This window comes from Anastrepha obliqua, chromosome 1, assembly GCF_027943255.1.
Source record: "Anastrepha obliqua isolate idAnaObli1 chromosome 1, idAnaObli1_1.0, whole genome shotgun sequence".
NCBI lineage: Eukaryota > Metazoa > Arthropoda > Insecta > Diptera > Tephritidae > Anastrepha > Anastrepha obliqua.
In genome coordinates this window covers 52,927,544-52,953,980 of record NC_072892.1, presented here as the reverse complement: position 1 = coordinate 52,953,980, position 26,437 = coordinate 52,927,544, and the positions used below count along the sequence as shown (strand labels likewise).

General features: G+C 35.7%; 1 protein-coding gene across 1 annotated transcript; it reads left to right on the top strand.

The window, feature by feature from the left end:
* Positions 1-16: 16 nt before the first annotated feature.
* LOC129246785 (arrestin domain-containing protein 17) lies at positions 17-25,689 on the top strand. Its single transcript, XM_054885404.1, has 4 exons — positions 17-417; positions 19,508-19,881; positions 19,959-20,565; positions 25,313-25,689. The coding sequence occupies exons 1-4, from the start codon at positions 288-290 to the stop codon at positions 25,582-25,584; spliced, it is 1,383 nt and encodes a 460-aa protein (XP_054741379.1). The 5' UTR covers positions 17-287; the 3' UTR covers positions 25,585-25,689.
* Positions 25,690-26,437: the final 748 nt, after the last annotated feature.

Here is a 26,437-nt window from a genome sequence, read left to right as displayed (position 1 = left end):
GATGTTGCAGCTCGCGTACGGTCGTACCATAAGCAACAGATTTCGACGCGAAAGCGTGGACTCGAAAACTCCAACGCAAGAAATTCATTTCAATATAATTTTCGGCAGAAGTGGCAACTCATTTACAATTAATGGGGCTACTAATTAATTTAAATAAATAAATGTTATTAAATAATATATATAAATATTAATTAAAAACAATAAAATACTAGAGAGTAATAAAAAAATAAGTAATAAAAAACAAATTCCGTCATTTAATGTTTTTTTAATACATAAAATTTCTAAAAATGGCGGAAGGTAAAAAATTTAAAAACTGTACTGTTGTGTTTGATAGAAATGAATTCGGCACTTACTTCACCGGCCAAATTGTGACTGGGAAAGTAATAATTACGCTGGAGAAATCTAAAAAACTAAAAGGTAAAAAATAGAATAAAATAACAAAATAAAAATAAATGCAACGCAAAAAATTAGATAATTCAAAGACGAATTGGCCTGCGTTAGTGTTGCATATAAAGAGGAAAAAAATGCTAATTAAATTACTAAAATTTGTCTTCATTTAATTGGTCATGTGGGAACACAAGTATATGCGCTCTTCAAATGCGCAAAAACTGCTGCTATACCAAACCAAATATGGACACGAAGCGAGTGTATAATTAGAAAACTGAAGATTTATAGTGAACAATTTTGGTAAACGGCGGTGGTGGGACAATTACGCTGTAAAGCAAGATCGAACTTTTCCAACAATAACCAAGGTTTCACCCACGCTATGTGGTAAAGGGGGCAGGAGTAAAATCTCTCACGCACCGTTTTTTAAGTTTATATTGCATCTGAGTTTTTTTTACTAGGGTGAAACAGCATACCAAAGCAAAAGATGTAGTAAGACTTATTGTACTTCACTGGCACAGCCGCAGAATCGCAGGAAAAGTTAAATAAATAAAATAACTTATTAAGTAAATGCTGGATGAGGAATACTAGATTAAGATTTGAATATTTATTGTTAGTCTCAAAGTAAAAGGGATAGTCCAATACTTAATACAATAAAGAAAATAGTAAAAAAAAGTTATTGCATCTAAATTTTCCTGAAAATATCCAAAAAGACGCGCACGTGAAAGAGGTAGTGAGCTAATAGGATCCAAAAAAATTGTCTTCGCAGTCTTTTTCTTTGTTAGCATGACAGTCCGGGGTATACCACTGCTTCCGCTTCGCAGTATGTCTTATAAAATAGTCGGACATTTTCATAGCCCACATTTAAAGATTTTGTATTTTTTATTTGTTTATTTAGTCTAGCTTAGCGGCTTCGGTATTCTAGCGTAAGTGCACTAGCCTGCCATCCCAGAGGTTTTGGGCTCGAATCCCACGTAAAGCACGGCCCTCGCACTTTGCCAAATGTCCCTGTTTCTAAAAAACAAAAATTCCTCCAATTCCATTCCTCAACCCCAAAAACGTATCCTTTCCATCCTTACTCCCTCACAATAGTCTGCGCATTATTTTCATTGTGGCTGCTAAAATAAGAAAAAAACAAAGAAAGGACACAGTTACACATTGCATCAGTGGCGCCCGCAAGAGGAAGCGGGCGACCGTGGTAATAGCGCAGACACACTAAGTCCTCAACCATCTGTTCGATATTTCTGACAGAAAAATGTGAGACACAGATGGCGCTCCAAGCAGTAAGAAGGCGTTGTTCCTAAGTAACAACAAGTGGGCATTCCTACTACTTAGGACTGGTAGCAGTAGGATAATCACCTACCCTGTCAGAAATCAAAACAGATTTACGAAATCAACGCAAGACTGAGTCTTGTCGAGGCCCTATGCTCCCGAGAGAAGTGAACAAGGAAAAAAAATAGTCTGAGACATACGAAAGTCGTATCGAGTCATATCGAGGTTATGTTTAGTTAGTAGCATCTCACACACCAAGTTTTAGCTAGATCGGTCTATTTCTCTGTGTTTGGCATGCCTGTGAATCGAGAAAGTGGAGTGATTTTCTTTTTCCATCATCACAACGCATTATTCAACGCATTGTAAATCAATTTCATCCCCTTCAAAATAATCCCCTCTCGATGAAATACACTTATGCCAACGATTTTTCCAATCCCCGAAACATGCCAAACAGTCCATTTCCGGTATAGCCATCAGCAGCTCCTTCGATTCAGCTTTTATCTCCTTAATCGACTCGAAACGCGTTCCCCGGAGTGGTCTCTTGAGTTTTGGTATTAGCCGGAAGTTACACGGAGCCAAATCAGGCGAATACGGTGGTTACGGAACGATATGCGTGGAATTTCTGGCGAAATGGTCACGAAGAACGAGTGCAGTGTGAGGCGGTGCATTATCGTGATGCAAAAACCAAGAGTTGTTGCCCCATAATTCTAGTCTTTTTAGACGAATTGCTTCACGTAAACGACGCATAACGCTCAAATAATATTCCTTATTAACAGTTTGGCCATGTGGAAGGAATTCATAGTGCACCACACCACGAAAATCGAAAAAAAAACTGTCATCATGACCTTTATTTTTGAACGACTTTGACGTGCTCTTTTCGGTCTGGCCTCGCCTTCAGCACGATATTCGCTTGATTGGTCGGTTGTTTCAGGGTCGTGGGATTAAATTCAAGTCTCATCTCCCGTAATGACGCATTTGAGCTTGTCCTGATAGTCTGAAAGCATTGTTTCACACACATCAACGCGACGACTTTTTTCCAAGAAATTGAGAGTTTTCGGTACCAAACGAGATTTGACTTTTCGTAGGCCCAAATGGTCTTTCAAAATGGTTTTCATAGGTCCTTCTGATATTTCGATCATATCAGTAAGGTCTTTAACAGTCAACCGACGATTTTTGAGCACTAACTCCTTCACTTTATTGACGTGTTGGTCATCTGTTGACGTCGATGGTCATCCGGAGCGCTCCAAGTCATCAACACGATCTCGACCTGAAGTCTTTGTACCACTTATAAACATTTTTCTGCGACATGGTCGAATCACCAAATGCCTTCTGCAACATGCTAAACGTTTCCGCAGCCGAAATTTCATTCCGCAAACAAAATTTGATGGCACTTCTCTGCTCAATCAAATCTGACATTGTAAAAATCGAAAAATGCACTCTTGGTCGTTTGGTAAACACAAGCGTAAATATATTACTGATAATGACATTCACATGAAAATTGGCCCAGATGTTATTAACAGTGCTGCCAACTCATGAAAAAAATAACTAGAACGAAATTTTAATCCCGCGAAGTTTGACAAATTAATTCACCTTACTTTTTGCCCACAGTAGTATAAATAAACATAGTCTAGTGAGTTAAACATAAAATAGGGAGTTATAAGAGTTATATGAGGCATAACCATACCCGCTAGCAGCGATAACTTGCTCGATAACTTCTTTGTTGCTTTCATATGCAAAGTGAGCCGTGCAGAGAGATAGCGAGCAACGAAGTGGTGAAAAGAAAAGGCCTACTATATAATTTTTCATGGCTTTTCCTTCTTAAGAGGAATAAGCTTTCATTCTGTCTAAAATGACTTCATAAATAAACCTTAAAATACGGCAAACGACAGATGTTATTGTTATTGTTGTTGTTCTTCTTGCTGTTGTAACAGCTTAAAGTTTCCTCTACACAATTTCGGGGAATACTTCTAAAGTGACCGAACTCGATGGCTGTCAGGTTAATAATTCCTGACACCCTCTACACTTGGCCACTATTTATTTTTATTTATTTAGTTCATTTTAATTATTTATATTTCTGTTTTGTGCTATTGTACACTGTTATCAGATAAAAAAACAGTTTCTATCTTGGCTACAATAATTTGTAAAATTTGGGAAGATTGGGAAGATGCAAGAGTTATGCAAATGGCGTCGGACGTAAATCATATTTCGCACTTGTGAACTGGACAGCTATAGTGTCCACACAGACAATCAATGGCGCGAGTAAAGGTCAACATAAAAATTTCCATCACGTAAAATAATTTTTTTATTGAGTAAAAAAGTTAGTCAAAAACCAAATTGTATGATTACATTTGCGCCACCTTGTATGTTCTTACACATACTTGGGGTTACATATGATTATATAACTACTTGTAAGTATATATGTTGATACCATGAGTAAGATAATATTTTGCATTGTAGAAAGTTTGAATCGTTAGAGCGCGATATTTTACGAAGTTTTGACTATTTTTATTAATATATATTGTTTTTTCCGTTTTTGTTTGATTTATTTTTGAATTTTTTCAGGTTTTTATAAAAACTTAGTTTATACAATACTACAATAAATACCATTTGATCTTAACTTTTGAACTTTGTACAAAAATTAGAAATTAAAAATTTCAACTGATTTCCATCAAAACTCCAAACATTTTAGCAAGATCTTTTAGAAAATTTCTGAGCATGCAGCTACAGAGCACATTAAATTTTTGCATAAAAAAATTGCTCATGTGAATTGGATCCAAAATCGCGTTGATTTTTTCTATTGCTGACGTTCTGGGGTACTTTCTTCCATATAAAAAAATTTCGAACACATAAATATGTATATCTTGCAGAAGATTTCGACCAGCTCATTAATTTTCCTAATTTGAAAACAGTTAAAAAAATTACTTAATAAATCGCAGTTGACAAAAAAGCATACGCAATTAGCAAAAAGCAGTGCGAGAAGTAGACAAAAATCTGTCATCAAAATGATACAAAATTTTAGTAAATAATAACTTGATTTTCTTCGCACTTGATTGAATGTTTTTCTCTATGTGCTACTATCCAAAATCAGGAGTTGTGTAAAATACCGAGAATTCATGTCATGCAAGCAACTTTGGATATTATCAAGAGAAGCACCAATACCATCTGGCACCAACATTTGGGGACTATCACTGAAATAGGTTCAATTGGCTCAACTAAATGTTGCAAAAATACGATTGCCCTGCATGAAATGCTGCGTTAAATATCTACATGGATAATGAATCATTGATTTATGCCTATGAGAGTCAAACAAAATAACTATCAACTGTATCGGTCTGGCAAGACGAGCAGATACAGCCCCTCAAAGTAAATCGGTTTCTTTAACCTATCTTACGATGAGACATTTATTTAATTGTAGCAATATCGAATGATCAGTTCTGTGTGACAAACACTAATTTTTTTGCCAGAAGTATTCATTGAAATTTGTAAAAAGACAAATCATTTTTCACCATGACAATGCGATCTCTAACCCATTCACATGGACTCATTGACTATCGAAATCGATATGCAGGCCATCTGTCATTCAACCCTGGCCCCAAATGACTACTTCTTTTTATTTTTGCACAAGAAAAGAGAAAAATTGTGTGATCAATATTTTTCGACGTATCGCAATTTGAGGGATACTACTTTGAGTATGTACTTAGACTAAGGGATTAGTAAACAACTTCAATTTCAAGGGAAACGATTTTTTTCTTTATTGTTGAGCGGAAATATATATAGGGTGGGCCATGTAAAATTTGCTTTTTGAATCGGCTATAAAAAAAAAACGAATCAATATTTTTTCAAACTTTTTTTTTTATTTTAAAGATTGAACATTGTCATTTATGAATGAAAAATAATATCGTTCAAATGACTGGCACGACTGGCTTTACAGTAGGCCATTCGATCAACCCAATTTTTAAGCACATTTTCGATTGTTTGGGCTCCAATTTCATGAATGGCAACTTCGATTTCGTGTTTTAAAGCATCAGTCGTCTCTGGATGGTTCGCATAGCATTTGTCCTTAACGGCTCCCCACAAAAAATAGTCCAACGAGCTTAAATCACAGCTCCGAGGCGGCCAATTGATATCGGAATTTCGGCTGATTATTCGGTTTTCAAAAACGGTAGCCAAAAGTTCGAGAGTAACTTTGGCAGTGTGACAAGTTGCACCGTCCTGTTGAAACCAAATATCGTCCATGTTATACTCTTCAATTTTTGGAAACAAAAACTCGTTGAACATGTCACGGTAACGCTCGCCATTTATTGTAATCGTGGCTCCTCGCTCATTTTGGAAAAAAATGGCCCTATAATGCCGCCAGACCAAAAACCGCACCAAACAGTGACTCGTTGTGGATGCATTTGCTTCTCTACAGTAACGTGTGGATTTTCTGAGCCCAAAATCCGACAATTTTGCTTATTGACGTAGCTACCGATGTGAAAATGAGCTTCATCAGAAATGTCAAACCTTTAAGTAAATTATGAACACATTTGACATGTCATTTGTGTTACCATTCTCAAAAAAATAGGTGGTTCAAAAAGCTATATGGCCCACCCTGTATATGCAGCAGCTCTCGTAAAAGTAAATTTTGTATATTTAGTCTTTTATATTTTATTATTAGAGCGTAGTTTGGAGGTTTTCCTGTAACTTTTTGATCAATATGATATACTAAATATTTCTAAGGTTTTTGGAAGAAATGTGTCTTCTTCCACATTACCATTTTAGTGGGCATCATTAGAACATCTTTCAGTGCCACGGAAAAACACAAAAATGATCAGAAATTCAAGCAACTTAAAATTTTTGTATTTCAAATAAAAAACTTCAGGAGAGATTAAAAGTAAATGGTAATCTTTAATACTCGTAAGACCACTTCTTCTGCTCATTAATCGCCATAGTTAAGCGCTAAGCAATTTTGATTAGGTTCAAGAAAGAGCGTCTCTGATTTTTACTTTCTTATGTAGGTGACAAGACTTGGCTTGCTCCAATTAGTCTTACTGATGCAAGGCAAGTACTTCATTTCCTCTGTTCTTTATTAATCATCCGTATCAATGTAATACATATATTATAACTCACACAACTCACTGTTTCATGAACTGTGGTTGTCCGCTTACTAATGCACAAGGCCCAGAGCCCAGAGGATGAGACGGCGGACCACTTCTTGTGCGTCTGCCTCGCCTTCGCCCGAATCAGGTTTGAGGTCTTTGGCACTGATGTGTTAAGAAGCGACTACCTTGGCTCCTTGTCACCGCAAGATCTACTCAGATTTCTTCGGAGATCGGGTAGATTTAAAGAAAATTAAAAGGGAATCCAAGTGTAGTACAATGGACTTAATTACTGGCTGAGTGCTGCACTTGCTAGTTGTCCCGACAAAAAAAAAATGCACAAATGTTCTTAAATAGGGATTCAGAGTTAGCAATTGACCCATCTTTGATTAGTGACTGCTTTTCAAAACAATTTCTTTTCCCTTAAAAAATTAAAGTTTTTAATTCCATGAATATGAGCTCACACAGGAACAACTGAGTTTCGAACTTCTTTATCTTAATTACAATATATACACATACATTATACAATATTATTCTTCTCCATTTCAATATCATACCAATATATAACTAGCCCCAGATTTTTTAAAACCGAAAATAAAGGCTTTCTGCAGAAACAAAAGTAATCGAATCGTCCATAGACTACATACAAACTCATGAGAGAAATGGACTAAAAGGTTTGTTTGTAATTAGAATTTCGAATGCCCGCAGTAAACTAGAATCCAGGACCAGCCGAATAGAAGTTAGTTTTTTAACACTTATTCAAGCCCTCTTTAACTTTAATAGATTTGTAAGTATTTGTGGAATGAATGCCGGAAATCATCAGCAACTTTACATTAAACGTTTTCCCGTAATCTTTGGAATCAACAATCGCCACTAATATTGGTATTCTTAATACATACAAATATGAATATATAAAAATATATTTTTTTTAATCTTTAGACTTAATTCTTAAAAATAATAAACTATTTACTTGTACATTAGTCACTTTGATGGTAATTTCCTTTTCTCTTCAGACGGTTGATAATAAAAATTATGTCGGCATACTATAGGTTTCTGCCACTTAAGCTTTCCTTTAAAGTTTGTAAAAATAAATCATTTATATACTGTTCTTTACCATACACCCACACTAGAGATCGCTCACTTTGATCTAATAACTTATTCACCCAACTGTCATTTACGCCAATACAAAAATAATTTTTAAGCATTGCGGAATTTTTTGATGTATGGCTGCATATTTGTTAGTAGGAAAGTGTTGTTGGATGAATCAACATAAACAAATGGAATAATTGCTGGATGTGTAGTAAGTGTGTAATCGCTCACCATTACTTTTGCGTCAGCATAACATAGATAATGTGACGAAGCAACTTTGTCACTCATATAAAGGTGTCAGATGGCTTTTTTACAACTCGGTTTCAAACACGCATTCCCATAAATGTACATATTGATTCTCTTGTTTCATTTTTATTTAATTGAATCGACGTAAAGAGACTTTCAAAAGTGACGCCTAGATGCCAGTAGAGAATAATTCATAGACGCTATCTTTTTTATGTCATCTTCGACATTCTTCAAGCAGGCGGATGTACAACTTTACACGATAGAATAACGCATTCCAATTATTGAAAATTTATTAAGAAAACCGTGGATCTTTAAGAACAACAACGCAAAAGTCGTGATTCTTTGGGTGGAAATAATCTTCCCAATGAGTCGAAAATTCAATGGTCGTTGAAAAAATTTCAAGAAACTGGATCTGTCCAGCATAGAAAAAGGTCCGGCAGACCAAAAACTGGAGCTTCTCTTGAGAATATTGCATATATACATACATATAATTATTCAGAGGTGTATTTAAAAAAAAAGTAACGAAACTTAAAATAATCTACATTTTTTATTTTAAAAAAACATCTGGGCGCATATTTTGAAAGACCTCTTATGATGAAAATAATGCTTAAAATAAAAATAAAGAATTAATTAAAGCTTTGAAAAAAAAAATTGATAATATTGGCCCGTTTGAATAAAGATGTGAGCTCGTGCTAGAGGATGCTCAAAATAAATCATGCTAGAGTGCTTTTATTGACTACTATTAGTTCAGAAATATTAGAAATATTCCAATTATTTATTTCCAATTATTTATTTATTTATTTAATCAACAAACAAGAAGATTACAGACTTTCACATAGGTAGATACAAATTAAGACCTTATGGCAATAGTCTTATAAGTAACTTCTTAAAAGTAAACTTAGAGTAAGAGAAATCAAAGACTACGGAAGAAGAATAAGCATTAAAATGCTTATCCCTCCTAAAGGGAGCATTCATTCCAAAAACTTGTTGAGAAATACCCACAAAAAGCAATTCATTACAGGAAAATGCGGGAGGCAACATTGCAATTAATTTTATCGAAGACAAAACACATCGACCACAGAACACGCCAAGGCTCTAAGGACATTAGATTTATTAATAAGCAACGAGGCCGATAAAATGGAATAGGATCGATGAATTTATTGGAGCGCAAAGCAAACCGCACAAAAGCTCTGTGAACAGACTCTAATCCATTAATATAGACTGCATGAAGCGGTCTCCAAACGAATACCGCGTATTCTAACCTGGACGGAACTAAGGATGAGTCCAACAGTTTGAGAGTACATGGATCAGAAAAGGCTAACAATAAAGGCTAACATTGCGAACGATTTAGAAAGAATAAAGTTTATGTGGGAGGTGAAGTTGAGATTGAAGTCCTTAATTCACTCATTGACTCTCGCGGCGAGTTCGAGATGTAGTAAGCTGTTGGAACAACAATAAAAACTTTCGCATACGAAGTACACTGACATTTATTAATGTTTAGGAACAAACGATTACGCACACACCAACTATATAAGTTATTCAACTCACACTGGAGAATGGATGAATCTCCGGACATTTAATCTCATAATAGATTTTTAGATCTTTCGCGTATAGAAGAAAATTACACAATGAAAAACAGAAAGAAATATCGTTAGTGAAGAGGATAAATAGTAGCCGACCTGGGACACTACCTTGGGGAACAACAGACGAAGCAATAAAAGAATAAGACCATACATTATCAAGTCGAACGACACAGTGCCAATTATTGAGTTAGGAAATTAACCACTTAAGAAAGTGAGAGTGAAGACCGAAACACTCAAGTTTAGCAATCCAAACAGTCTTCCGTAAACACAGCTAAATTCGTTAATGTAGATCTGCCTGGAATAAACCCATGTAGATTGGGACATAACAAACATTTAACAGCAAAGTATATTTGGTCTTGGACTATATTCGCAAATAATTTCGAAACTGCAGATGGTTTGGAAATCGGCCTATAATTTTCAATTATATTTTATTGCCGCTTTTAAGGATGGACGTAATGAATGTTAATTTCCAGTAATCAGTGAAAACTCCGGCGGAAAGTGACATGTTCAAAATACGCTTTAAAGGCGTAATCAAAGCTGGATAACTTTTAATTAGAATAACCGATAGAACATCAACATCGATACTAGTGGACGGTTTAAGCTGATTTATACCAAAAATGACATCCTCGTCAGTCAAATTTAGTTTCCCAAAGTTGGTGGTAGTATCTAACTTACTAGACAGGATATCTTGAGCAAACTCAAAATCCGTATTACCTGAAATAAAACTCGAAGAAAAAAAATTAGCAAGGAGATTGACAGCATTAGAAATGGAATTAGCTGAAACCTCTTTAAGATGAATGGACGCAGGTATTTTTAAACAGTTTTTCTTAGATTTTATGTAACTTCAAAAGGATTTTGGATTACATTTAATATTGCTCTCTACGTTACGAATATAACTTTGGTACAAAGATTTATTGAGCTTGTTGAATTTACTTCTGTAAAACACATACCGCTTACGAAAATCAGTATCATTAAAATGCTTTTGTTTTTTTTTAAACTTATTCTTCAATTTCCTAAGACGTTTGAGTTCTTTAGAGAACCATGGCCATTTCGAAGGCTTAGTGCTTAACATTGGGATGTGACTCAGGCAAGTTTCTGATATTACAGATTTAAAAATACTATATTGTAACAGTCAGCCACATCTACATTTTCAAATTGCCGAGACCAATCCAGTGCAAGCAAATTACTTAATTCAATAAAATTACAACGAGAGTAATTAAAAGCAACTGTTGGACTATTACTTTGAAGTTCAAAATATTAAAAAAAAATCAATTTCCAACATCAGCGGACTATGATGGCAATTTGAAGACGAAATGTAACTGGCTGCAAGCGAGAGCGTATAATTAATATTAGAACTAACAAATATTAAGTCTAAAATTCGATTGAGTTCATTTCCAAAACTGTTGATTTGTGATAATTCAATACATAGAAAGTCATCAATGAAGTATGATTCGCACAAACTATTAACATTAGATGGAGTCAGAAAATTATTATAATTATAACAGGATCGTTTCAGTTCGATGTTAGAGGATTTTCCTGCATAGTAGTTTTATTTATACATAAATATCTTACTATCAGCTCAGTCCATAATTTCGTGCGTTTTTTAAAGGTGGTTTTAAAATTAATAAAAAAATTGTTTAAGGTATTTATTAATCAATAATATATTTTTCTTCATTATTTACAATGTCTTCCCAACGTTTAGCCACATTTTTAATTCCCTGCTCAAAAAATTGTTAGTCCTTGGAGCCAAAATACGCTTCGATATCCCTTTTTATAGCTTCTTTTGAGGAATAGTTCTTGTTACTCATATGGGATTGCAGTCCACGGAAAAGGTGATAATCACAAGGTGCTACATCCGGATGGTGTGGTCGATGCGGCATTAGCTCCCATTCGAGCTCGTTCAGCTTGCCTAATGTTTGCCTTGCGGTAGGAGGTCTTGCGTTGTCGTGGTGAAACAAAGCTTTGCGTCTATTCATTAAAGACGGTCGATTTTTTTAAGTGCCTCATTCAGGTTTGATAGCTGATGGGAATAATAATCAGCAGTTATCGTCTGGTTTGGTTCCAGATGTTCATAATAAACAATACCGGCCATATCCCACCAAATAGACAGGAGAATCTTCTTGGGATGAAGGTCATCTCTAGGGGTCGATTTTGGTGTTTCATCTTTATTTAACCATCGGCGTTTGTGAACGGGATTATTGTAAAGGACCCATTTTTCATCACCAGTAACGATACGGTTCAAAAAACTTTCATTTTCAAGCCGTTGCAGCAGCTGAGAAAACATATTCACTCTCTGCTGAAGGTTGGCCACGGAATGTCTATGCGGAACCCATTTTCCCAACTAAACCAGGTACATGTGAACTGTTCCATGCGATGAATTTAACCTCTGAGCTATCATATCGACTGTCAAATTTGGCTCAGTTGCCACGAGTTCGAGCAAGGCGTCGGAGTTAAAGACTTCAGGACGACCAGCGCGCGGTGCATCCTCCACGTCGCATTTACCACATCGCATTTACCAGTTTTGGCGCAGTCCTTACACTAACGGTATCCTCTCCGTGAACATTGTTTATTTCTGCAGCAGCAGTTGTTGCATTTTTACCACTTTTATAAAAAAATACAAAATATGCCTCTTATACGCGTTCGAAGATTCCATTTTATTTTGTAACAACACGTGCTTCTATCCGCGATTAAAATCACTTGTTGAATGCACAAACAGTTCCGTTATATTCCGTGAATAATTTTTTGAATGCAAAAATCGTACAAAAGTGAAAGTATGGATAAAATACGCACGAACTTATGGACTGACCTGATATTGCAGATGAGACTATGACCTTTTCTGGGGACCCTAACATATGCTGTTAATCACGGCTTCACAACTGCATGTTCTCCAACAGAGTTGAAAAAAGACTGTCACTGCAGTCAGGATTTATATTTAAGCATGCTGATTTATGTATGTCTATTATCAAAATACCTGATAACATAAGGATATAATTTGTATGTATGTTTATTATTGCGTTGCTGGTTAAAAATGGTGGATTCCACTTTTTGAAACTCAAGAATAGATCACTCCAAGGGTGCATTGTCAAAAGAACTCTATTTTCATAACAAAACTATTAAATTCAATAAAAAACAAATAATTTGCCAAAACTTATCAATAACTCATTGCGCCATATTTATTCTACGCATTGTATATAAATGCATATGTATATGTTTTTGCATACGTGTGTTCAGTATTTATACGAAAGCATTACGATTAATATATCTTATCTTTGCAGAAGGGAATGTTGTACTTACGGGTACATAAATAATTTCAGTGGATTTTTATCACTATTACAAATATGCGCAATACCGTTTTTAGTGGCATAAATTTTTTTGTACTTCAACGAGAATACAAAAAGCTTACTACAGGGTGGCTGATGAATTTTGCTACATTAAGAAACTCAAATAACTTTTTTTTTAATGCATGGAATTCATTTATTCTTTTTTTCAAGTTGAAGGTCATTAAATTTTATTAAATGTAGCTTAACTAGTTTTAAAAATAATTGAATTTAAATGCCCCCCATGCTCGTTGACACAAGTGCGGCATCTTAGTAAAAAGTTGTTCATTGCTGCTTTGAGAGTTGCGACAGGAATAGCCGCAATTGTTGCCCGAATGGATTGTTTTAGTTCATCCAAATTTATTGGCTTTGTTTTATAAACTTCTGGTTTACATAAACCCCACAAGAAAAAGTCAGGTGCAGTAAGGTCAGGCGACCTGGGGGGCCAACGAAATTCGGAGTTTCTTGAAATCAGTTTATTGGGAAATTTTCGTCGCAACTCTGTCATAACAGTCTGGGCTATGTGAGACGTTGCCCCATCTTGTTGAAACCACACAGAGTTGAAAGGAATTCTCTTTCGGCGTAGTTCTGGATAGAAAAATTATTTCAGCATTTTCAAATAACGGTCTCCAGTAACCGTAACGGTGTGACCATTTTCTTCAAAAAAATAAGGCCCGACAATACACCATGAAGAAACCGCACACCACACTGTCACGCGAATAGGATGCAATTCCGTCTCGTGGAGTATCTGTGGGTTAGAAGTTCTCCATATTCGACAATTTTGTTTGTTCACATTGCCGTTTAAATCGAAATGGGCCTCATCAGACATGAAAAGGCAGTTTAACATGTTTTGGTCTTCTTCCACCATTTGCAGGACCTTCTGGCAAAATTCCAAGCGAATCGGCAAGTCTGCTGCATTCAGTTTGTTAACCATTTGAATTTTGTAGGGAAATAAGTCTAAATCTTTGTGTATTATTGTTTGCAAAGACTGTCGGCTGACACCAAGTTGAGCAGATAAGCTTCTTGTTGAAACCCTTGGATTGCTTTGTATAGCTGCAGCTACAGCAGCGATCGTTTCCTCCGTCCGAACTGGTGGGTTTCGATGATAAGGCCTTCTTGCGACTGTTCCTTGCTCAGCAAAATTATTCACCAGTCTCATTATGGTCCATCTGCTCGGGGGATCGCCACCAAACATCCGCCTGTACTCTCTCTGTACCAAAACTACGGACTCCAGTGCGTGATAGCGGCGGACAATCCAAATTCTTGTTTGCGTGTCCCAGTTATCCATTTTAATAAATTTTAAAGATCAATCTGCAAATTAAAACAAAAATGGAACAGATAACTTAAAAAGAAAAAAAAGTTATTCAATTTTTTTTTGGTAGCGGCTTTCATCAGCCACCCTGTATTTGGCAACAACTCCGATAATAGTGTTTTATTCGTACGTTTCCCGTTTTTCTTTGTATAAATAGAGCTGGTCCGTTAATGTAGACATTTTATTAAAGTATTACATATATTTTTAACCCGCTCTTGCTCGCGCGTCTGCCTTGGTCCCCGTTACTGGTGAGGTATTATAAGCACCGAACTAAAATGTAAATTTTCGTAGACACCACAACCAAATTTGCAAATATTTTACCGAAAAATGAAGCCTTTGAAATAATGAAAGAAAATTATAAATCCCTTTAGAGAATCCATTCCAAAAACACATACAAATCACAAATACATACCTATTAAATGAGACTTTCAGCTATTAGTCCGTAGATGTCGCTAGGAGTATTTTTAAACCTTCCCAAATGTTTTGTTTGTTTTTGGCTGTCATCTGCCAACAATAATTCATTATTCATTGTTTGTTACGCTTCATACAACAATGCATTTCTGTCGCTCTTAAAAAGGTCGAATTTCGTGCCTTCAAATTACGATTTGCGGACATCGTTGATTTTCTGTTATCAATTGAAGAAAACCGCTTCTCAAATGCATATGGAAGCTTATGGTGGACATGCTCTAAGTAGAGCACAGTGCTTCAGGTGGTTTGACAAATTCCGAAGTGGTGATTTTAGCGTGAGAACGCAAAGAAATGATGGCAGAGCAGTTGGGAGTGACCCAAAAAACCATTTCCAAACGTTTGAAAGACATGGGCATGATTTTAAAGGTCGGAAGATGGGTGCCGCATGAACTGACTGAAAGCCAGCAAGAGAACCGAAAAACCACTTGTGAAATGCTGCTCTCCCGGATCAAAAGGAAGACTTTTTTGCATCGAATCGTTACTTGTGATGAAAAATGGGTGTATTTCTCCAATCCCAAGCGTAAACGAACGTCCGGCCACAAGCCAAAAACAACGACCAAACCAAATCGCTTCGGCCGCAAGGCAATGCTGTGTGTTTTCTGGTATCAGCGTGGTATGATTTGGTACGAGCTATTAAAAACAGGTGAAACAGGTGACGGTGCACGCTACCAACGACAATTGGCCGGTTTGAACAGCGCTATACACCGAAAACGCCCAGAATATGCCGATCGGCATCACAAGGTAATTTTTCTTGATGACAATGCACCGCCACGTCAAACAAGAGCGACCCGGGAATTGGTGGAGGCGTACGATTGGGAACCGCTGGTGCTTGCGGCTTACTCACCAAACTTGGCGCCTTCCGATTATCATTTGTTTGCATCGATGAGCAGCGCTTCAATTCTCACGAAGAAGCCAAAAAATGGCTCAATGATTGGTTTGGGGCCAAAGACGGCCAATTTTTTTGGCGCGGCATCCACAAATTGCCTGAGAGATGGAAAAAATATGTCACTAGCGATGGCTACTATTTTGTGACCATTTTTTGTTAATAAACGTTTGAAATTGAAAAACGTCTCATTTCATAGGTATCTACCGAGTTTCCGTCTTTGAATTACGCACCCATTACTTCTATGTACACGGCACGCAAATTATCTATACACAGATATATAAATATTTAATCGCTTTTTTCGATAACATCGCACACTATTTTGCTATTTACTGCAATAATAACCTAAATGAATTTATTTTCGTTTTTTGAATACTTTTTATACTTTTACACATATATACATACTTATATGAAGGCTATAAGAAGGTTTAAATGTTTTTATTTTATTAATAAAAAATCTTATAATTTTTAATTTAATGTGTGATACAAATTATTTTTTTCGGCATGCTAAATTTTTTTTCTATGATTTTGATTATTATACAGGGTGCCTGAAAAGTTAGTAAAAGCAAAAGTAAAATAATGTGAATTTTTAAATGGAATTATGTTTTTTTTTTATACAGTTTCTAAATAAGTTCAAAGATCCTCCAAAAATTTATCCTCACGGTAATGATACGCCGGAATCTCTGCAAGATTCTGTGCCACAGTTGCCATAGTTCCTTCAGTTGATGAGATACATATATAATTTCCACGAAGGAATTGCTTGAAGTCTCTGGTGAACATAAAATGCAATTTAATTTTTCTTTCAATTTAAATATCGGTGAAGCTCCTGTGTGAACACGCGCGTTGCATTGTCGAAAAATTATAATTTCTTTCTATCTGTAAGTCAACTGGTTTAAACTTTTTTTTATTCCTTTATTATTCTACTTGGGAACATAGGGATTCAACCATCATTTAAATCTTATTCTGTTAACCGCTGTTCTCTTTACGATGTCTCACGTTTGGTTGACTGTTTCTAGTTCACGAAGGTTAGAACGTCTCCAAATATTTCTGTGTCCTTGTGGGTTACATTCCAATGCTGTTCTGCTATTACTTTCCCTGTCCTTTCTAAGAGAGTACCCGATCCATCGCCATTTACGACCACTTATCACCTTTTGGATTGGATCTTGCTCGGTGATCTGCCACAAGTCCGTATTTCACTTAGTGTTCGGCCAAAAAACTTTACATATTATCCGAATACATTTATTTGTGAAAGTTTGTAGTTTCTGCGTAATGCTTCTCGACACAAGCCAAAATTATTTAATGACCAATATTTAGCTCGTGGGGGATTTGTGGGTTATTATCGCCATTTTTGACATTACCGACCTTTTCTTTAACTTCAAAAATGCACATTTTCGTCTTTATCAAAAAATAAATTTTCTCTTTGTTGACTACCACTGTTAATACCCTGTAACTCACTTCTGAATGGAGCAAACAAAATATGCTTGACAACGATCATAAACTTTAAATTGTTTGATCAATACTTTATGAGATATCGTTCATTATATCCATCTACCGAGAAAATAATGGATTTCCTTTTCACCAAACTAATACTCAGACTTATCTATTTAATCGTTATTATGATAATTAATCATCAAAACCCTTTTGGGCATACCAAAAACTGATGTCATAGCTTTTTTTGCCTATCGCTCTGAATTCACATTTATCGAAGCAGACAACCAGCTTCGGACCTCTGGAACCGTTCTTTTTTCAGTTTGGGTTCAAGAAGGTAGATCCAGGTCTTATCAATAGCTGTAACACGATGCACAAAATGTATAATATTCAACTTAAAATGCTCAAAAAGAGGTGCAAAATTTTTTTGTTTTCGCAGACTTACTTTTCGGAAAACTTTACCTTATGTAATTTTTTCTATAAAATATGGAATACTATCTATAATCTAGTTAGCTATATTACCAGCAGTTTTACATTTTGTCAAACGTGGGTCCTAGCAATATTAGACACCTTTCTCAAGTGATTTAGTTACTTCAGCCGGGAGCATTTTTATTAGATGAGACCAAATGACATTCAAGTGTCCGCTGTTAAAAAGTTAAATTCCTGCAGAGTGTAATGCCTTTTTTATTTAAAAAAAATCGATAATCAAAATACCGTGATTACAGATATGGCCACCACATATAAAGAGGCCGTGGTTACCGACGCTGAGAGCTCCTCTCATGCCATTTCCATGGCAGCCGATTCTACGTACCGGAATGACTCGGGTTTTTCCCAAACATTAACTTCTTCATCTTCTTAATTGGCGCGATAGCCGCTTACGCGATTTTGGCCTAGTTTAACAAAGCGCGCCAGTCGTTTCTTTGTCGTGCTAAACGGCGCCAATTGGACGCACCAAGTGAAGCCAAGTCCTTCTCGACCTGATCTTTCCAACGCAAAAGAGGCCTTCGTCTTCTTCTGCTACCATCAGCTGGTACCGCATCGAATACTTTCAGAGGCGGAGCGTTCATATCCATTCGGACGGCACGACCCAGCCAACGTAGCCGTTGGATCTTTATTCGCTGCGCTATGTCTATGTCGTCGTAAAGCTCATACAGCTCATCGTTCTATCGTCTGCGATATTCGCCGTTGCCAACTTGCAAAGGTCTAAAAATCTCCCGCAGAATCTTTCTCTCAAACACTCCAAGCGCCGCTTCAGCGGATTTAGTGGCGGGTCCCAAACCCAGCGCACAACCAGCTATCCTGGGATGCTTCGCCTTCTCAAGTTAGCTCACTCCCGAACGGGTGTTCGGAAGCTACCCAGAGGAAACTTGGGTTAATCCCGGAAGTTGTGTGCTGCTTGAACTACATGCAGAAGAGTCATCCTGTTTACTCCCAAATGAATGGCGATCACGAACTTTCCTCACTTAGGTGGACTTCTACATATGGAACCGTTCTCCCCAAACATTAACTGCCGCTTCAATAAACTCGTCTTGCATAGTGCATTGAACCTCTCCCCCCTCACTCGTTCATGCCAGTGCCAACATATCGTCAAAAGTTTATGGTTAGGACACAGGTTAACTAGATTAGTAATTTCATGTCGGTCTATATAGAGACGTTCACAGACACAGGACTGGGCTACTGTTAAATTTTATTATGCATATAATTTACATAAATGTTCAAAATTGTGTCTATAGCATCCGGATTATGGCATTTAAATTTGCAAAAATTCGCTCAGATTTTTTATTAAGGCCTCCTAAAATGTTCATGACTCGATCCAAGTTGCGGAAAAAAGCTTAAAATACTTTTCCGACCGAGACGAAAGGTTAAGAGTGCAGTAATATTTAACCTTAAGTATTTTCGTAGTATAATATTTTTACTTATTATTAAAAATCAAATAGAGAAAGTCGTAAGTGGATTAAAATATTCCAGAAAATTATTCTGCGGAAAATTTTACTATGAGTCTTCTCAGGCAAAATCTTCATGTCACCAATTTCAATGCCTATAAGAGGAAGAATTATCGTTGTAACTATGTACATATAAGTACATATAGCATATGCCTATAAACCATTTTATTGCACCAATAATAAATGTATTCTGCTCGCACAACTTGACTAAAGTTAACTCTATTTTTACAACCACTTTAAGGTTACATCATTTTTAGATTGCATTCAAACCTTTTTAGTAGCTGGTTGGAAGCTCACTTTTATCATCAGAGCCTGTAGCACTGCATACGTAGGATGTTTGTAAACATTTTTATTAAAAATTAAAATTCATTATTAAAATTTTTTAAGATTTTTTAATTTGTAGAAACTTGAAACCATTATTTATTTATATTTATATTATTTTGTAATACAATATTTGCAATAAAAACTACCTTTATTTATAATATTTTTCTTATTATTTTTCAGGCATTAAATTACAAATTTGCGGATTTGCTGCTTGTCAATGGCGCGAAAAATTTGGACAAAAGACAGCTGTACAGAAAATAAGTCCAAAGGTGAAGAATATATATTTTGGCCGCGAAGATTATGTTGCATCAACAACATTTCTGGTTGGCTCAAATAATGGTAGCAACTTCACCATGGATGCCGGCACTTACACCTATACCTTCTCCTGTCCCATACCAGTAAATTGCCCATCATCTTTTGAAGGCAGCTACGGACACATACGCTACCTGGCCAAAGTAACCTTCATACGAAATGGCGCTGCCGATCGAGTACACAATGTAGGCTTTACAGTGCTCAAGCTTTTAGATCTGAACCAGGAGAGCAAATTACTTAAGGTGAGTGAAGTGTTTTAACTACTTTTCTACTGCATTCATATACGGTCTTATTTCTGGAATTCATTTGTATTTGACAGTCTCCCGCCACCAACGATACAATCGAGAACGTTTGCTTCTTCTTATCTAAGGCAGTACATCTGAAAGTTGACCTCCAACAGACGGGCTATGTGCCCGGCCAATTTGTATTGGTCAGTGCCGATGTGAACAATCAGTCCTCAGTGGATTGTAAAAAGCTGATTATAACATTGAATTTACGCGCCACATACAATTCAGATACGCCAGGACTACACTCAGTTTCAGAGAAAATTTGTCTTGCTAAGAAAATCTGTGGCCATGTACCGCGTTGTAGCCGCAAAGCTTTCGCAGAAACGATACGCGTGCCAGCAACCGCGCCAACTTGTGAGCATGTCAGCAAAGTTGTACGGGTCTCCTATGAATTATGTGTCGAGGCAGCGATGAGTTCAATAATGCGCAATCCGAAGACCGTAATACCGTTAACAATTGGAAATGTGCCCTTAACGACAAGTGATATGATTGAGGATCAGTGGTTGGAGGAGAGTGAAGAAGAGGAAGCGCCGACCACATCGTCAGCAGCCGCTCTATCGGCCACCGATTTGGAAAATGGAAATAGAGCAGCTGGAGGAGTGAGTGAGGAGGAGATGAGTGATGGCGAAATGGAGTTGCGTAAGTGGAGTTTCGTTATAAAACAAAGGAAAAATCCTTTTCAAAATCAGGCAAATATTCAAACTTAAAAAAAAAAAATTAAGCTGGTGAGAATATGAAAAATTAGGTATGCAGCATTGCTATTTAAGATCTATAGTATCACGCCCATAAGAAATTGTTCCTAGATAACTTTCATTATCGCACTGTGTAATAAGACAAATAACAAGAAAAGATCTAATGTGTGAGGTGCAAGGTGCTGCGAGAAGAAGTATGGGTCTGATAGTTGACGCTGATTTAGTTTATTTTCAAAATATTTATTAATTGTTCGAGAAAAGATAGTTACGCAAAAAACGTACCCTTTAGGCCTCAATATAAAACATAAGAGTGTGAGCGCAGTACGAGTGAGGCAGGAGGTCCTTTGTAGTAAAACTCTTATCTCAATTTTGATGAAAATTTCACACTTAGACAGCAATAGAGATGTTACGGATGTGGAATTTTAGACATCGGCGAATGCGAATGCGACTGCTCAGTATTTTTAAGAAAAAATTTAGCTAGTTTAAGAAAATTTGTAACGTTGATATTTTTAATAATATTTATTTCATTTAGAAATATTTTTTTCGAATAACTATTTATTTTATTTTTGAATAACTATTTTACTACATAAATAAAACAAACATAGTTTTGAGCGACGAAAATCCTTATTTCGACCAATACACGTCAAGCGTCAAATCTGATTGACGCATAAAAATTATAAATCTTCCGATAGTATGGCTAAATTTATGCCACCTTGTATATGTCTAATCGGCGCTTACACCCTTTCTTGGTTATTTGGCCAAGCTCTTCCTTGTCTAGGTGTTTTTCCACATACATATAAAAAGGCTTACAGTTTTATGCCGGTTTTTATGAGGATTCTTTTTAACACACTTTTATTAGGACGGGTTGTATGTATGTATGTAACGGAATCTTTGAGCTTAATTTTCACTGGCTTCTAAAAATCTGATCGACTTGAAATTTTGCACACCTATCAAGGACTGATGACAATGCAATAATTTGATAAAAGTTTTCCATTATCCTTACCAGGATTGCCAGGATTAATATTTTCTTTTTTTTACTGTGGGCTAAAAGTAAGGCGAATTTGGTTGTAAAATGAAAAATCTTTATTTATTCTTGTAAATCAGTTTCTCAGGCTCCCTCCACGAAATAAGTTCTTCATCGCGATTACTTCTTTATCACGGCCGATAACTGCATAGCTTTAGACTCACAGTCGATAAGAAAGGGATTAAATATAACACGAATATATCGGATCATTTATTCACTGACTGCAATGATAACAATAATTTTCATTCATAATAAAAAAAAATAGTTTAAAGAAACTAAAAAACATGCTTTCTTGCTAATCGAACTAAAAAGTAGAAAATAAAAAATAGTTTAAAAAAACTAAAAAACACGCTTTTATTGCTAATCGAACTTAAAAGTAGAAAATAAATTTTAATGACAAAGGGACCTATAATGAAGTAATAGCAAATCGAACGATCAGTCATAGTCAACTACCTCAGAACAGAATTATAACAAAAATTAAGATACAAATAGAGTAATTCAAATTAGAGTTAAAAGCGTGGGATGCATTTTGCTTCACTTTCATAACCCTCTGTACACAGGTAGTTGCCAATAGAATGATTGTAATATTTACTATATCAAGCATCCCACGCTTTTAACTCGGTATGTAATCCAGTTCTCACTTACAGTTGAGTAATATTATATATAAGTATACTATCGACTATTCCGAAAATTTCGGTCTTAACTAAAGAATCGCAACAGAAAGTAGCCATATTTTGTTAATGTTTTTTGCTGTTTTATCGACGTTTTCGTGCCAAGAATTCTTCTGTGTCCATGGACTCACATGATTTTTATTTCTGCCATTTGCTAAGATAACTTATTTTAAATCTTCGCAATCAACGATTATCTGCTGTTAGACTGTAGACGATTATCTGCGATGACAGATTTACAGTCCAGGTAGACTATATATATATTATAATTTTTATTAGTAGAGGATGCAAACTGAATAGTTTTTAGCAATCGTCTCGGTGGTAAATATCCAGTTGTGTGGGAATAGAATGACAGTCTTAAGTACCCTACCTAAGTACCGGGAATGTTTAAATAAAACAAAACAGAGTTAAATTTCAGGCAAATATATTTTATCTCCTTCAAAATATGACCCGTCTGAGACAACACATATATACCAACGTTTAACCCAGTCATCCATGCACCCCTGGCTTTCAGCTCCTTCGTCGCATTCTCTTTGATCTCCTCTATCGACCTGAAATCTTCTTCCACGAAGTGTTAACTTTAACTTGGGAAACAAAAAGAAGTCGCACGGGCCACATCTATTGAATACGGTGCATGCACGATGGTATTTACTTGGTGTTGGGTCAAATAATCCAGCACAATTTGGGCTCGGTGTGATGGGGCGTTATCATCATGCAAAATCCAAGAATTGTTTGCCCACATTTCCGGCCGTTTGCGACGTACACCATCTATCAAACGCTTCAAAAGGGAAAAATAGTGTCCTACCAACATAAGAAAAAAAAATGGTCCGGTTCCCACGTACGTGGTTCGATTAAATTAAACATTCCCGGTACTTTTTGATCATAGGGTATACTTCCCTTATCAGATGTCAGAGTAATGAAGTTGAATCGTTTTCTTTAGAGCCGTTAGTGTAAATAAAGTTCTAGCCTTTGGCATTTTAATAGTTCTTGACGTCTAAGTATAGCATTTGGTAAAAAAGTTTAGAAGTGTCTCATGAAATAACTTTTATATTTATTTCACTATTTTTTTTCCTTTATATCTTGGATTTTCTGTATGATTAGTTATGCAGTGTGAAATACATTTCATATATATTTCTTACAATTTAAATAGAAAATTTATTTGGTTTTTTTAAGCTTCGTATATGTCTTGAAAACATTTAATTTTAGTGAGAAAAGATGCCAGAGTGAAAAATATCAAATCTAATTACCTTTATTAAATTGAATTACCTTTACCTGCTTTAACCAGCGAACGAATTCCACCGATATTAGATATCTTTATGATCTGCATTTTCTCTTTAATCAAAAGCCATTAATTAGCGATATTTCGAAAGTTACATAGCAGAACAAAACTATGTAAGCACTGAATAGTCTGATTCTGGGATTTCTTTGGCTGGAAACTAGAGTTGCTTATGCACTCACATTAAGATAAACTTTAAATACTTAGTTTAGAGTTAGATTTATGTACCTAGTAAGAAAACAATATTGCATAGATCCAGATAATAAGTTTGAATTAAATTGTTTTAGATTGTAAAGAAAATTTTATTTAGACAAAAAATTGTTGCCTCCGGTTTTGTAACTTTATTGCCGTGCTGCGAAAGCTTTGGCTCAGATTAATTACAAGGAGAATATCCGCATAAGATCCTAATCTTTTTTAGAAATATTTACAGCATCAGGGCTACCTACTTTTGACCCCCTTGACGTAAAATCTACGAGAAGGTGCCGCATTCTCCTTTTATCACTGCCAATGTTTTCGTAGGTGTTGTGCGTCGCTTAACTCGGCGTGCTTCCATCCATATTTCGTTCTAATCAAATATGGATTGGATCTTGACTGCCACTCATTGGTTCCTTGCTTTACCAACTTGCACTTTGTACAACTAAAATTGCGTAACCAATTTTTTCTGTTTGAAAATTTTAAAACTTTAATTTTCAATTTTTTTTTTTGACTTGCACAAAATATTTTAAAACTTGTACTAATATGGTTCTTCTTATAGAATCAACTATAATCACATAAAAAAAATCAAATAAAAGAATAAGTAAATAAAGAGTAAGAACTTTTCAAGATATTGAATGGGTTATAAAACTGCATACCCAGATTTTTTATAAAAATGCTGAGTAGAAAGTTGGAAGTTGTGATGATTTCTTTTATTTGTTTTGTTCATTTTTGTGGAATTTGTACAAAGTTTGTAGCTTTGAGGTTTATGGTTTTTGTTGTAGAATGCACTATAAAAACATAGAAAAAGCATGATTGTAGGCCTATTCAGTCCTCGAGTCTATCGAGTCCTTTTAGTAAATATTTATTATTCATTTAAAAAAATTATTTTTGTTCTTAAAGGGAATAAATGCAAATCGCATTGGGTTTGAATATCAACTGTCAGCAACCCAGCGTCCGCTGTCGCCATTACTATCCCCGTCCCCTTCGTTGATTATTGCGAGGTCTGTTCGTCAATACAGAATTTCCATTCTGGGGCGGTTATTTGCGTAGGCTAATCCAACATAAATATTTGGTAAATAAGGGCACCATTTTGGAATACTAGGGAGTACTGCCTATACTTTAATGTAAACATTTAAAGAAGTCGAAGGAAACAATCCAAGAAAGGAATAGTGTTTCACCAAAACAAGGTCTCATACATCTTTGTTATCTCCGTTGCAACTTAGTTGGGAATTTGTTTCATAAAAAAATATATATTTTTGTTTTATAAGAAGTTTGTAAGCTCTAGGAATTATAAACTTTTACCAATAATGATATTCTAAATTCGCGATTAGTTTAGTTGTTGTATTTGCTGGCAAGAAATCACAGTTCTATGACCACGGAATCGTTAACCTATATAGCAGATTACAAAGAGATTACAAATAAGTTCACTCTTTATTGGAACAATAAGTTTTATTTTCGACTAGAACAATATTACTTCCTTCCAATTCATTTCTATTACATAAATTTTAATTTTTTTACCCTTCTTTGTCAGCTCCACCTACCTACGAGGAAGCAATGTTTATGAGCACGAATATTGCCGACAATGATGCCAACACAGTGAGTGTAGATGCGCCATTTACACCTCGTTATCCTGTCTTCAATGTGGACGAACCTAACTTCACCTACAATGGCATGGGCTTGAGTCCACCACCTAATTTGCCACCAAAACGAAGGCGTCGCAAGAGACGACATCGAGCAGCCGCAGCACCTACAGCGGAGTTTGTCAAAGAGTTGCAGCCAACTGAATCGCCAATACAAATATGAAAATAATTGTGTATATTACAAAAACAAAAACAAAGAAAAAGTCAAAGTGCAATATTTTACCAATTTTCTGTTTTATTTCTAGTTAATGCTACAATTGTTATTAATAAAAACGGTATCGATGTAAATATAATAATTTAAATTAATTGAATTAAAGTTTTTTGTTACTTTGGAAAAAAATGGTGCGCTTGTAATAAATATATTTGTATATACACTCTTAATTAATTAGCGAAAAGGTTATTAATATTTCTGATATAAAATTCTTTGCAACTAATACAAGAAAATAACGTATTCCCTCTTCTTTAATGTTGAGTGAAAACTGTGAGTTTGGCTCTTTTGAACCCCGCCACCTCCAATCGATCAATCCACATTTAAGTTTTATAGTTGCAAATTTCTTCCCTGCAAATATTCGGAAACTTTTTTATGTAGCGAATACATTTCATTAGTTTGAAGATTGGTTTAGTTGAGAGTTATACCACTTCTTTTCCTGATGTTACCAAATTAATATTTGATAGTCAATACTAAATATATTTTACTGCCATTTTGATGTCCCCGCCGTTTTATCATGATTTAAGCTATTTTAATAGCCCCCAAATACCATATATACCCAGGTCGACCAGGCGCAGCCATGAATTCTTGAGAGTGACTTCTGGTTCAGGTCGAAATATCTACAAATGAGTAGATAGGTAGGTGAAATGGTTGAAGTGCCAGTCTGGTACTCTCAAGTAGCACTGAAGCGCCGTTTTGATACGCTCAGTCGTCTAGCTGCCAAACTCGGACATTTACAGAGAAAGTGCTCTACAGTCTCCTTCTCTGAAAGGTCACTACAGCTTCTGAAATGGGGGTTAAATGGCTT